Source organism: Gossypium raimondii, chromosome 5 (genome assembly GCF_025698545.1).
Source record: "Gossypium raimondii isolate GPD5lz chromosome 5, ASM2569854v1, whole genome shotgun sequence".
NCBI classification, from domain to species: domain Eukaryota; kingdom Viridiplantae; phylum Streptophyta; class Magnoliopsida; order Malvales; family Malvaceae; genus Gossypium; species Gossypium raimondii.
Genome location: NC_068569.1, coordinates 13,612,813 through 13,625,332, shown reverse-complemented (window position 1 = coordinate 13,625,332; position 12,520 = coordinate 13,612,813). Strand labels below are relative to the sequence as shown.

Genomic DNA, 12,520 nt, shown 5'->3' with positions numbered 1-12,520 from the left:
TTTTGTCTCACGCTACAGTATTTAATCTCATTGCTACCGCTATTTTTACACACAGATAAACACACCGTCCATCAAAACCTACCCTACACCGTCCATCAAAACTCACCCTTTCCACTATTAGCCAATAGATATTTCAGGTAACTCATCTGTATGTACAATATCAAAGAAAACTCCCATGAGCAAGCATGAGTCGTACTAGTTTAATGATGTTTTTTTTTCCTTTTTTTGAGCTAGTTTATATGGGAAGGAATGGATATTTTTCAACATTTTTTAACCCTAATAAGCTATTATTTTTCGTGCCATTTAATCTAAAAGAATCATAATTCAAAATCAGCAGATAACAGTAAAATGGGCGGAAATTTTAACATAGGGATCATTTTGCTACTTTATTTAAGGTACAGGGGCCAGTTTGTTCCTTTTACAAGTAAAGGGACTAAAATGTAATTCAAGGTATAGTAGAGGGGTTGCTACTGTACTTTGACCATAGAATTCTTTGTCTGTTCACCTTTTGTCCTGGTTTTTCTTAGCCGCTCTTTAAAGAGGGAGGGATATGGATATAATATTGTAGCACGTGAACTGACAGTAAAGCAGTTGTTTAAATCAATTTTGACCAAAACTTGATATTATATGAAGAGAAATATAGGGTCTTCGGTATCGTTAAATCATGTGAAAACCCAACAAGCAAAGTCTTAAAAGTAAAACTGTAGCCAATACCATTTTGTTATTAAAAAAAGAAGAGGAAGAGTTAAAAAGTAAAACAAGGGTAGTGCATTAAGATGCGGCAGGGGCCAAATCTCATACGTTGGACTTGGTCATTCTCAAGCCTCAATACCAACAAAACCATGCCTAGATTTGATAGTGGCCCTTTCTTATAAAATGTCGAGTAACGCAAGCGAAACGACAGGCATCCGCCGTATTCAATTGCAAGTGGTGACTCGTGTGTGGACTGGGAGGATATTAGAAATCACTTCATTTCATATTGCAAATAGAAGCAGCATAAAACGCTTTATGCACGTGGGGTGGTTGAGAATTGGGGATAACTATGAAACCCACCTTTATTGGGAATCATAAGAAAGCTTATCCGATCGCATCATCATTCCATTAGAATCCCACCACAGTTCACATTGGCTCTGCCTGCCCACCCTCCACCACACGTCACTATAAATAAATATTGGTTCTAATAATGATAAAACCAACAGCTTTTGCCTTAATCAGGGTTGTGTGTAATACAGCTAAGGATCTCCTTGGCTGGTGGGCTCCCTCACTACACGCTGTTTCTTGCCTTGCCTTGCCTTTGCTGGTCTATCCGTGTTTCCCTTCTTCGGCTGATTGAAGATTCCTAGTTTTCCCTCCACATATTTGATCTACCATTGATGCTTGAAATAAATTAATAAATATAGTTATAACACTTCATGGAAAAGAAAACTTCCTTTGTTTTCATTTTCATACCACTTTATAATAATATCATAGCTTAATGGTGTAAAAAGTCTTCAAACTTTTTTATAAAAATAATTAAATTTTTATTTTTATTTTTGTATTCAATTGGATATTTGAACTTTCAAAATACATCAAAAGGTCATTAATTTTATTTTTATTTTTAAATTAAAAAATTAAGCCCTACTTATTTTTGCACTTAATTAGATATTTAAACTTTCAAAATACATCAAAGAACCCTCAAATTTGAAAAAAAAGCAATTAAGTCTCTACTTATTTTTTACCACATGTCACGGCGTGATTATAACATGGGGTGAGTTTAACTAAAAAAATTAGGGTCAATTAATTTTAATGGTCTAATGACATTTTCGATGCATTTTGACCGTTTAAGTATTCAATTAAATAAAATGAGGTTTAATATTTTTTTAATTTGAGAACCTTTTTGATGTATTTTAAAAATTTAAATACTCAATTAAATGAAAAAATAAATTTAAAAAGAAAATTTAAACCAAACTTAATATCACTGCGGTGTATAATTAGGACACCAAAACTCAACCGTGAATTGACAATAATAATAGTAATTAGGACACCAAAACTCAACTGTGAAGAAAAGGTGAGAGAGACGGTGTTCTTATCCAATTCCAACTCCTTGGGTCAACTTTTGACTCCTAACTCTAACCACATTGTAACAGCCAGTCTAAAAGTGTTGGCTGTTTTTTCTTTCCCTATTCAACACAGTTTCAAATATCCCCTACAATTACTAGCATTTATTTATGATTAATTTTCTCTCTCATGAGTCGATATCAAAATTTTAATAACATAATTAATATTTATTAACATTAAAATTATTAAAAAGAAATTATTGAATTATTTTAGTAAATTTAAAACTTGTCAGCAATTTTTTGTTGTAAACAATGAGTTTAGGGGTAGAATAAAAAAGAAATAGGAATATTGAAGTTGACAAACAAAATCAACGAAGTAATATATTTATAGAAATTGTGTAGTTAATTAAAACAAGCAATGATAGTTGTAGTTGTGAAGCTAAGTGGGTATGAAATGGAGCAATAAGTAACAGATTACAATCTTAATCCCTAGAATATTCATCCTACGTGGCAATGTCTTTCCCGTTAATTCATCGCCTCATACCAATTATTGAATAATTAAAACAAAAAGAATGAAACGCAATTTAAAGAGGCACATCTTTTTTTGTCCTTCACAGAGGGAGGAAAGGAAGGAACATTAAAAAGCAAAAAGAAAAGAGGGAGAGAGAGAGGTTAAGGCTTAAGGTGTGAAATTTCGTGGTTTGTCTGTTTTTCTTTTTAATGGCGGAAGTAGAGAAGCAAGACAAACTTGCTGTAAATGGAGGCAAAAGGGAAGAAGAAGAGACGCTGTTAGAAGGAATGGCGGTGTTGGATTTCGACATGCTATGTTCCACGGTGGCTTTGCAAACGCAAGGCAAATGGAGGAAACTCGAAAGCGCCGAGGATCCTTTAGAACAAGGAAACGCCGACTTCGGTGGTGTTTTGAGGATGTGGGAAGGTGAAGTTGTTCTTGATTTCTTGGAGGACCGCCGCCTCGCTCTCGAATCTGCCTGGTCAGTTCTCTCTCTCTCTCTTGTTTTTCAGAACGAGGTTGTTTGTTTCCTCGGAAAATTAAAAAAAATAATTCCGTGATAGGGGTACTAAAATTGTTTTGCTCCGTTTATTCTCAATTTTTCTCTTGTCCCGAACATTTCTGAGGCCGCCAAAATATGTCAAAAAAATCCCCACTTTTTTTTTTTTTATGTCGGTGTTAGAATGAATCTAATCAATAGGAACCTGCTCCTTTTGCTGCCCCTTTTTCAATTTTTTTATATATATTTGCAGCATTGGTTTTCTCCTGTAAATTAGCTTGATTAATTTAAAAATTATTTAATCGGCCGATTAATCAATTCTGGCTGTTCAATTGAGTTTGTATCATAACTCATGAGGTCCACCTCATGCCGTTTCCTTTAGCTCTTGTTTTGATGTTATGCAACTGATGTTGATTGATTGTATTTATGTTTGCGTAATAGTGTGTTTTGATATTGCAGTTGCCCCTGCTATAGATTTGGGAAGAACATGCGGCGGGCTGGTTTAGGAATTTGTTTGCTTCAGGTAAAAAGTTTTTCATATTTCTGCATTCTTATACGTGTTTCCATGGTCTTCTTATGATATACTAGTTTGGGGATTTTGCAAGTTTTTTGCATGTACCTTAGTTCCTGCCGTTCAGAGCTTATTGCTTGCCAAAGGTGCTGTATTTCAACATTTTCTGAAGGTTCTTAATGTGCTTTTGCAGGGAACTGTTTATTTCATCCTCGCAGTCACTGCTATTCTCAACTTTGTTGCCTTCTTCGTTACCAAGCGGAATTGCTTTCTGTATTTGGGTGTTACTTTCATCTTGTCTATTGGAGCATATTTGGGTTTCTTCCGTAGACAGATAAAAGGAAAATTCAATATTAGGGTGAGAACCTTTTTATATGTGGACATGCTTGATTCTTTTCCAACTTCATTCTCTGCTTAGTAATCATCGTATTATTCCTAATTGAATTTGTTGACCTCTTTATACCGACTGCGGATGTTATCGTTCTCGTGGATTGAAATCAAAGTTTGAAGATTTCAAAAGAACCAACTAGATTGAGGAAAGCCTGTTACGCGTAACATGTTACTTCGAATGGCATTTACTAGAGCCCAAATAGATCACTTGTGTTTAACAATACATCCACACATTTGAGTTTGGAAATTTAACCCTTGCATTTCCTTGTTGCACTCCCACTAAATTTTCTTTGTTCCTGTGATATGGCATTGTCGATGCTTTAAACCTTGTTTCTTTTGCATATGAGAATTATAAAGCTTGATAATTGTGTATGATATGTTAAAACTCAACTCATGTAGACAATTGTAAGAGATGGTCTTTTATTGATTACTTACTCTATAAGACTAGCTATCTTGAATTTCAACTACATATTTGACCGACCATCATGCTTTGCTGATCTTTTGTCTAGTTATTCACGCTTCTAGACTCCTGATTCGGTCGGGAATTATGTATGTTTGCAGGGCAATGATAGCTTATTGGATGACTGCGTCTACCATCTGATCTGTCCTTGCTGTACACTATCTCAGGTTCTTATCCTTTTCGAACTTTCAGTATTCTATTGACTCTATAATCTAAAAATGCAACAAGACTCATTCAACCAGTTACAAAATCAAATGTGGCTCAAATTTAAGTTCTTAAAATCTTTCATTTTCCTGAAGATTGATGAATAGGCTTTTTTTCCTTCTAACATGGAGCAGGAGTCTAGAACATTGGAGATGAACAACGTCCAAGATGGTACATGGCATGGTCGTGGTGATATATGCATAGGAAGCTATGCTGAAGGCACCAAGCCGCTCTTTGGGCTACACCCTCCTCCTACCATGTCAATTAAGACCCCTGAACCCTGCAGCATGCAAAATGGTTTAAATGGCGATGATAATGGTCAAACATGAGAAGTTTACTCAAAAGATGTAGGCCAATATTAGGTGTGAAAGAGAAATTCAAACATCCGAGTCAATTTATTCTTTGATGGAGCGATGTTGCCGAGGTGGATTTAGAGAGCAAAGCTTGTGCAGCTTGGATCATTGAATCCTGCAGGAAGGAGATCCAGAAGCATAACAGTGCTTCCATGTGCATAGAAGGAAACTACTTTGTATCAGTTTGGGGGAGTTTTAGGACATCCGATCCATCTTTAGATATCATTTTCACTTTTCTCAGATACACATTGAGCCTATTAGAGAACACCTTTTTCACCTTAACTGTTCTAGATGTTCCTCTCTGAAATGTATATTATCTTTATTCTAAATAATAGCTTGGAAATAGATTTGTCACTTTGATCCTTATAATATAAGAATTTATAGTATTATGGAGGGTTAAATTGTATTTTGCCTTCTCTAATCAAAAATGAAAAAAGTTGTCATTATTAAATCAAAGAATAAATTAGTTTTTTTAATTTCATTCATTTCTATTATTGAGAAATGGCATGGCTAACGGAATAATCAAATAATAGCATGTGACGTACCATATATATATTGTGTTGATATACAAGGATTTTCTTTTTTTGAAAAATACAAAGATTAATTTTAATAATAAAAATTGATGAAATTTTTAACAGAATAATCAATTTACTATTTGATCTAATGTATATAGATTAATTTATATTTTTAATAGAGACCGAAGAATGTAATCCGATTTCTAGTATAAGAACATTTATGATACTTTTACTATCTTAAATCCAAATTATTATTTTGGGTTTGAAGATGTTAATTATTATTTTAGAATTCTCATTTGAAAGATATTAGTTTTAGGAGATTTTTAATTAAAAGTATTTTATGATGTTCAGAGTTTTATTTTGGACCTTTGTTTCAATTTCTTTCTCTTTTTTCAAATAAGCAAATGGGATAAATATTAAATTTATACATAAATTTTAGTCTAATATGCAATTTGATATATGAACTTTGATTTGGTTCAATTATATACATGAAACTTTAATTGCAGTTCATGTGTACATAGAATTTTGGTTTTGATTTACCTTTACACATTTGCATACATTTATTTTCATAGTAGATTAATATAATTGTTTGTGTATACTATATATTAACATAAAATGATACTAATTCGATAATGTTGTCAATGATATGTGTAAATTAAATCAAATCAAATCAAAGTTTCATTTATAAAATTGTACAAAATCAAAGTTCATATATGACGTTGCACATTAGATCAATGTTTATATATAGTTTTCATATTTATCCTATAAGTATTATTCAAGAGGTTGATTGACATCAATAAAATTAAGTGAGTTAAACGCACTAGACATCCCCAAATTATGATCTCCATTTCAAATTGACCCTAAACTTTAAATTATTTTAATTACATCCCTAAACTATCAATGTTATATCAATTAGGTTATGTTGTTACTAAAATCATTAATTTAACATTACGAAGCCTTATCATTCACTTTTTTTCTTCTTAGTTTTGCTTTATTTTTAGTTTTTATTTTTAAGTGTTATGCGACAATGTTCCATTTATTTAAAATTTTCATTTTAAACTTAGCTACATAAGATTTGATGTATCATTTAACGATTAAATTAATAGTTTTAATAACAAAAGAACCTGATTAATATAACATTGATAGTTTGATGATGTAATTAGAACATTTTAAAGTTTTGAGTATAAATTTAAAATGAGGATCATAATTTAGACTTGTCCAAGGGCCGGACTTGCACAAGGATTTTTACACTTTGGGTTGGCCAGGCCCAAATTAAATTTAAATGATAAAAATAAATTTAAATTTAAATTTAATTATAAAAGTATAAAAATATCAATTAAAAATATAATTGTTAATATTGAAATGACGTTTGGGCGGGCCCAAAAATAGGCCCGGGATTGAAAAGAATTTTGGAACTGATCCTTGAGCGGCCCATGGGCACCTCCTGCCATAAATTGAGGAAATTTGATGCAATGAGCATTTTAATTTTAGAGGTCTAGGACTCTTCAATGAGTGTAGAGGGATTTGGAGATGGTGAGACTAGAATTCAAAAAATGGTAAATTTGGAGAGATTTAAACTCCCATGTTCCCAAATGCAATTCCGGGGTTTATATTCTCAGAAGACAAGAGGATCAGGCAATGACAAATTGAATGCCAAACTGTGAACCGTTTCCTAACACTATCCAATGCTAAAAACAGAAACAGAAGGGCTCATCCGAAATTGATCTCCCACCAATGAATGCTTGAAAAAGCAATTTGGGTTTTAATCCTTGGACCATCCAGTGGTCCCTAAGATGTTCTTTTACCTTGAGGGACCATCAACCTTTGTCCAATCATCCAAACCTACCAATAATTAATAGCGAAAAAATTGCAGTGTTGCAAAGCAATTCAATTGTTTACACCATCTTCCCCCAATTGACATACAAGAAAACCTCAATATTTTAAGCTGATTGGTTGTTGAGCTTTAGACCGAAACAAAAATAAAAACTTCAACCACCATTTAAGTGTTGCCCCTTCTCTCGTGTTTCTCAATCCCTCAACAACCCACCAAGATAAGACAGTTGATTTTTGGCCCCGTTGGCCCTGCTTGCTTTCAAGCACATAAATTGTGCAGTTTCTCGACAAAGATACCATAATCTTTTAAGACAGCTACGTGCCTTGAACGTTGCCTTTCATCTTCCCGCCAATCCTCATTTTCTTTTTAAACCAATTTATTGTCATTTTCTAAGTAAACATTAAAATATCTCATTGAAGGAAGCATTGCTCTGTTCCCTATCTGCTACAAAACAACCATAACATTAACACAAAAACAATCTGTTTACTATTTTAACATTTTGAAGCCTGGTTTTGTCCTTCATGTCCCTTCTCCAACAGCTGCCCCCCCCCCCCAAGTTAACTTTAATAATTAATTAAATAAACAAATATAAACCCATCAAACCAAAATGGATTGGATTGCCTAATTTCTCTCTTCTGCAAAATTTGTTTTTTATTATTATTATTTTCTTTTCAAAATTTTGGTAGCCAAAGAAAAGGGCAAGGAAAATAAGGAGCTTAATGATAGTGTGCGATCTCACTTGCGAATTGCCATTCGTGGCTTTTTTTTCTCTCTCTCTAGCTGCAAAATCTTATTCACATGGTTGAAACTGGGAAATCTTCATTGTACTACTTTGGTTGCAAAACCCTTTCAATTTGCGACGCTTGATTTCTCTGTTTTCGGGTGTTACAGTGGCTGCCATGGTGCTGTTGGTACCCTCGTTTTCTGATTTGCTGCAGTGGCAGTCCAAAACACTTACTGGGGTTCTCATACTACTTGAGCTTGAAACCATATCTACGATTGATTCGCTCATTTCATTATTCACCATCTCTTGCATTTCATTAAAGCATTCCATCACCTTCTCCTGTCAAAATCATCGTTTGATTCTTTCATTAATGTAAACTAATATGAAATGAGCAAATTCCCTCTACTTTAAAACTAAATACAATTAATACTACTAAATTTGCTTACTTCGTTCACGTATTCACAAGACAAAACTGAGGTTTCGAATGATGGAAACTGCAACGGGAATAGCTCATGACATGCCAGAAGAAGAGCCGATGCTCCAATTATTGATGGTTTGAACTCTAACAGATTAATTTCTGCAACAAAAAAAAAAAAAACAAGAGTTTTCTTCTTGAGTGTTTAAGCTGTTTTGTCATAAAAAAAGAAGAAGAAGATATTATCAGAAACGGTTTCATGTTCTGTTTTCTTACCATTACGAGCTTGGAAGATTATATTGGTTGCTCTGTCTTTCAATGCTTGTGTCAAAGGTGGATCTTTAAGTTGGAAAAGAGATACGAAGAAAGTGATAAAAGAGAAGGGTGTTATTGATCTCATTCGCCAATTCAAGGCATCAAGAACCAGAAGCTCCATTCGTTGGATAGCTGGGGGATCAAACATGAATCCTTCATCTCTCTGTCTCACCTTTATATTATTAGTCTTCTTGCATGAAGCAAATCAAATTAAGGAGATGAAAATTTAAGCTTTTTTTAATCCAAAGGGAATAGTTTTTCTTTTACCTGGAAATCAGAGAAAGAGAAGTGTATTTCCTTCATCTTTGCAGCCAAAGAAATGCAAGCTATCACAAGGAGCCTCACAATCCATGGATTGCCTTGCTGCAAGTTCAAGATAATTTGCATTGATGTTAGCACAAATTGTTTCAATGCATCAACCCAGCCTCTGTTTGATTCCGATAATAAAACAAAGGAAAACTCTGCATCTTATTCAAGGTTTTTGGGTTGAAACTTCATTTAACGATAAAGATGAAAAAGAGAGAATATTTATGTAGCTTGAGTAAAACATACCGGGATTTCCTGCCAGGAGATGAACCGATCCATGTAGTTAACAGCCAGGTATTGCGTGTAAGGATCCAGGTTACTAGAATACTGTGCCTGACAAACTAAAACAAGTTTACAACAAAATGCAAGAAAATAAAAGACAAGAATAGTAAACAACATTTAAAAAAAAAAAACAAAACAAAACAAAAAAAGCATGGGATACCTGCAAAATGAGAGAAATGGCTTCCTGTCGGAAAGAAACATAGAAGTCACTCGTCTTTAAACATTGAAAGTAGTTGTAAGAAGGCATATGGTCAGATTCAGAAGAGAAAAGAGCTGAAATCGTATCAGATTGATGTCCATCCAAGCTTGTCAACGGGTCTTCGACATCAAACTTATCCATATCAATTCTCTCTTGGCTTTGATTTCCCTGGTACTTGTTTTGGTGTAAGGAGTAGTGTTGGAATTGTAGAATGAGAGAAGAAAAAAATGGTGAGAGAGAGCGAGTAATAATGATGGAAAAGAGAAGCTTCGCTTTCTGTGCAGAAAAAGGAGGAGAGTGAGTGAGTGAGTCACTGTGGAGTGTTCAACATTAATTCTGAGTCTTCTCAGTCTCAGTAGCAGCTGCTCTATTTAACTTATATGTGCCTTGGTCCCTGCTGCTGCATACCCTTGCCTTTCTCTCTTTCTCCTTGGAAAAGAAAACCATATAATATAAATTACATATATAGAATCATACTTGTGTTGTGCCCACTTTTTCTTCTTTTAACAAAGACTGTAAATTCTTTCTAGTCTTTGATTGCACATTTGTTGCATAATTTAATCCAAATTGAGTTCCAGATGCTAAAGCTAAAGGGTAGTGCTTTTGAAAAGCTAAATAATGTTGGGAGAAATGGATAAAGGTGCCATTCCTCTTTAAATATTTCTGCAATTCCATTTGAAGACTTGGGTATAGGGTGAATATTCTTCGCCAATGGACCAAACACTAAAATTCAAAATAATTTTCAATCTTAAAATTTGTTAGTCTTTGAATTTGTAATTATATGAAAAGTAATGTGTAGGATTGTATTTGAGTGAAATTTCATGGTTCAAATATTATCGTATCTAAGCTTTGCAATATAGTCTTCTATACGTTATTTCACCAAGTTGCATGTTTTTAGATTATAAGTTTTACAAACATGTTAATTCATTACTAATTATTATATTCTTCTAGATATAAAATTTTATAAAATGAATTTATTAGTAAAAATTAGATATAGATTAATTATTTTAAACATAAACAATTATAAATTAATATTACATGTTGCACATTGTGGTAAATAATTTACAATGCACCAATAAAATTTATTAGGGATAAAATAACAGTAATTGATAATAAATTTTATATCACTTATGAATTACAACAATTATATATTTTTATAATTATCATCAATTGAAAAATATATATATATCTAAATTAAAAGCCTAAAATAAACTATCAATTGTATTTTTTAAAATATTTCATTAAATTAATTAAATAATAATATAAAATATTTAAATTGAAAAAAATTAAATAATTCGTGTGTATTTATGTTCTATTCATTTATTACATATATTTTTAATTTAAATTTAAAATTTATATGAATGTAACACAACGAGTAGTATTTTAATTATATTTTTATAAAAAATTATTAAATTAGTTTGTGATTATCTATAAAGATTAATAATTTAAAAAATTTGTGATTACCCTCTTTTCAACCATATCAAAGGATGCATATTCTCCCTCTTGCTACCCTATTTATGATAGAAGGGTGGCAGTGGCAGTCCCTTGTACAGATCAGAAGAAAGAAATTATGAAGCCTCTCAAAACTTTGCAGTAGGTGGAATGTATGAATTATATATGCTACTATTTACGTAACCTAACCTTTTGAGATTCAAGGACATGTATCTGTTTAGCTTGGATTCCATCATTTTGGATTTAGGGTTTTCAAGCGCTTTTTTAACGTTTATTTCACATTTTATTTCATCTTTCCGCTTCACAAATCACCTCCTAACTATTGTTATGTTTTCTCGTCATTATTATAAACAAAGATTAATACGCCATATCAAAGAGGTAGGAAATGTTATGCATCTAAATTTGAAGCGGTAATGTCTATTCATAAAAGTATCTTGGAGTACTTTTGAGCTGGAATGCTATCCATAATTTGCTCTTAGACATCATTTATTTGGTAATTGGCTTTATTTAAATACTAATGGAGTAGTTAAGGGTAAGTCAGGGTTTGCATTTGTCGGGGTAATTCTCCGGGATCAAGATGGGGTTTGGATTTTTGGATACAATCATTATCTAGGGGAGTGATAAGTTTTTGATGCTGAGCTTTGGGACATTCTAGATGGTCCGATTTTCCTACAAGGACGAGGGTATGATAGAGTGTTGGTTCAAACTGATAGTTTAGAGGTCGTCAAAGCCATTGAAGACTGAAGATGGACACTCGACTGATTCAAACTCTGCCTTGGTTAGAAGGATTCAACAAATTTTATAAAATGAAGGCCATTGGTTGTTAAGGTATGTCCCCAGAAAGGATTCAACAGGAAAGAAGGTGTACTGAGGCTCTTAAGGAGCTCTTAGCAGTCTTATTTTCGAATAGAGCGAGTGGTTCTGTTACTCTTAATAATTTGACATAGTTATTTTCTGCTTACTAAAAAAAATGATAAAAGCAATAAATCCACACAAGCTATTATAGTTTGATTGCTCATATCTGACTGACCCTATTTAATTTATGGAATAATAATAAGGGTGGGGACGGTTATTCACATGAGCAACAGCAAAGCCACAGCCGTTAATGGCTTTGGCCGCTGTTTCAACCAAGATTACTCATTTGATGCTATTGGACGATTCCTTCAATTAAAAAAGAAAAAGAAAAACAGTTAAACCAGCTGAAAAAAAGCAACAAAGTTTTACCGTAAATGTGATTCATGTGTTTTTATAGGTACACTCACTTACCCGTCTGATAGAGATTATCACATAATCATTAATTCATGTAAAATTATGGGTAGAATTTGAGGTTAGTTTGATTCATTTGACTGGAACGTGATATTATGGGTTGACAGAATATAAGATTATTTAAAAGTACATTTTATTCAATTATTTTTGTTATAGAATTTGTTTTTTAAGTTTAATTCCTTTAATATTTGTTAGTTTTAATTTCCATAAAACTATGATAAATTATTACATTCTTATTATTTTATTAC

The 12,520-nt window shown here is 32.8% G+C and overlaps 2 protein-coding genes across 3 annotated transcripts; one reads left to right on the top strand and one right to left on the bottom strand.

Moving 5' to 3' along the window:
- The first annotated feature begins 2,526 nt into the window (after positions 1–2,526).
- Positions 2,527–5,318, top strand: LOC105768222 (hypothetical protein). The gene is made up of 5 exons (XM_012588037.2): positions 2,527–3,028; positions 3,506–3,569; positions 3,751–3,915; positions 4,509–4,574; positions 4,746–5,318. Exons 1-5 carry the CDS (start codon positions 2,757–2,759, stop codon positions 4,938–4,940), a joined length of 762 nt encoding a protein of 253 aa, XP_012443491.1. The 5' UTR covers positions 2,527–2,756; the 3' UTR covers positions 4,941–5,318.
- Positions 5,319–7,938: 2,620 nt separating this feature from the next.
- LOC105768220 (putative cyclin-D6-1) lies at positions 7,939–9,993 on the bottom strand. 2 transcript variants are annotated; one of them, XM_012588035.2, is made up of 6 exons: positions 9,516–9,993; positions 9,320–9,406; positions 9,035–9,130; positions 8,729–8,954; positions 8,484–8,614; positions 7,939–8,376 (listed from the first exon to the last, which is right to left on the bottom strand). In XM_012588035.2, exons 1-6 carry the CDS (start codon positions 9,693–9,695, stop codon positions 8,104–8,106), a joined length of 993 nt encoding a protein of 330 aa, XP_012443489.1. In that variant the 5' UTR covers positions 9,696–9,993; the 3' UTR covers positions 7,939–8,103. The 2 variants fall into 2 exon arrangements, with proteins under 2 accessions (XP_012443489.1, XP_012443490.1); XM_012588036.2 differs by having other exon boundaries at positions 8,729–8,930; positions 9,516–9,991.
- Positions 9,994–12,520: the final 2,527 nt, after the last annotated feature.

Coding starts and splice junctions, on each gene's coding strand:
- LOC105768220 (XM_012588035.2), bottom strand. CDS start 9,695: ATGGATAAGTTTGATGTCGAAGACCCGTTGACAAGCTTGGATGGACAT. Junction 9,407..9,515: donor CCATTTCTCTCATTTTGCAG/GTATCCCATGCT, acceptor TTAGTTTGTCAG/GCACAGTATTCTAGTAACCT. Junction 8,615..8,728: donor AATCTTCCAAGCTCGTAATG/GTAAGAAAACAG, acceptor TTTTTGTTGCAG/AAATTAATCTGTTAGAGTTC.
- LOC105768222 (XM_012588037.2), top strand. CDS start 2,757: ATGGCGGAAGTAGAGAAGCAAGACAAACTTGCTGTAAATGGAGGCAAA. Junction 3,916..4,508: donor AAGGAAAATTCAATATTAGG/GTGAGAACCTTT, acceptor GTATGTTTGCAG/GGCAATGATAGCTTATTGGA. Junction 4,575..4,745: donor CTTGCTGTACACTATCTCAG/GTTCTTATCCTT, acceptor AACATGGAGCAG/GAGTCTAGAACATTGGAGAT.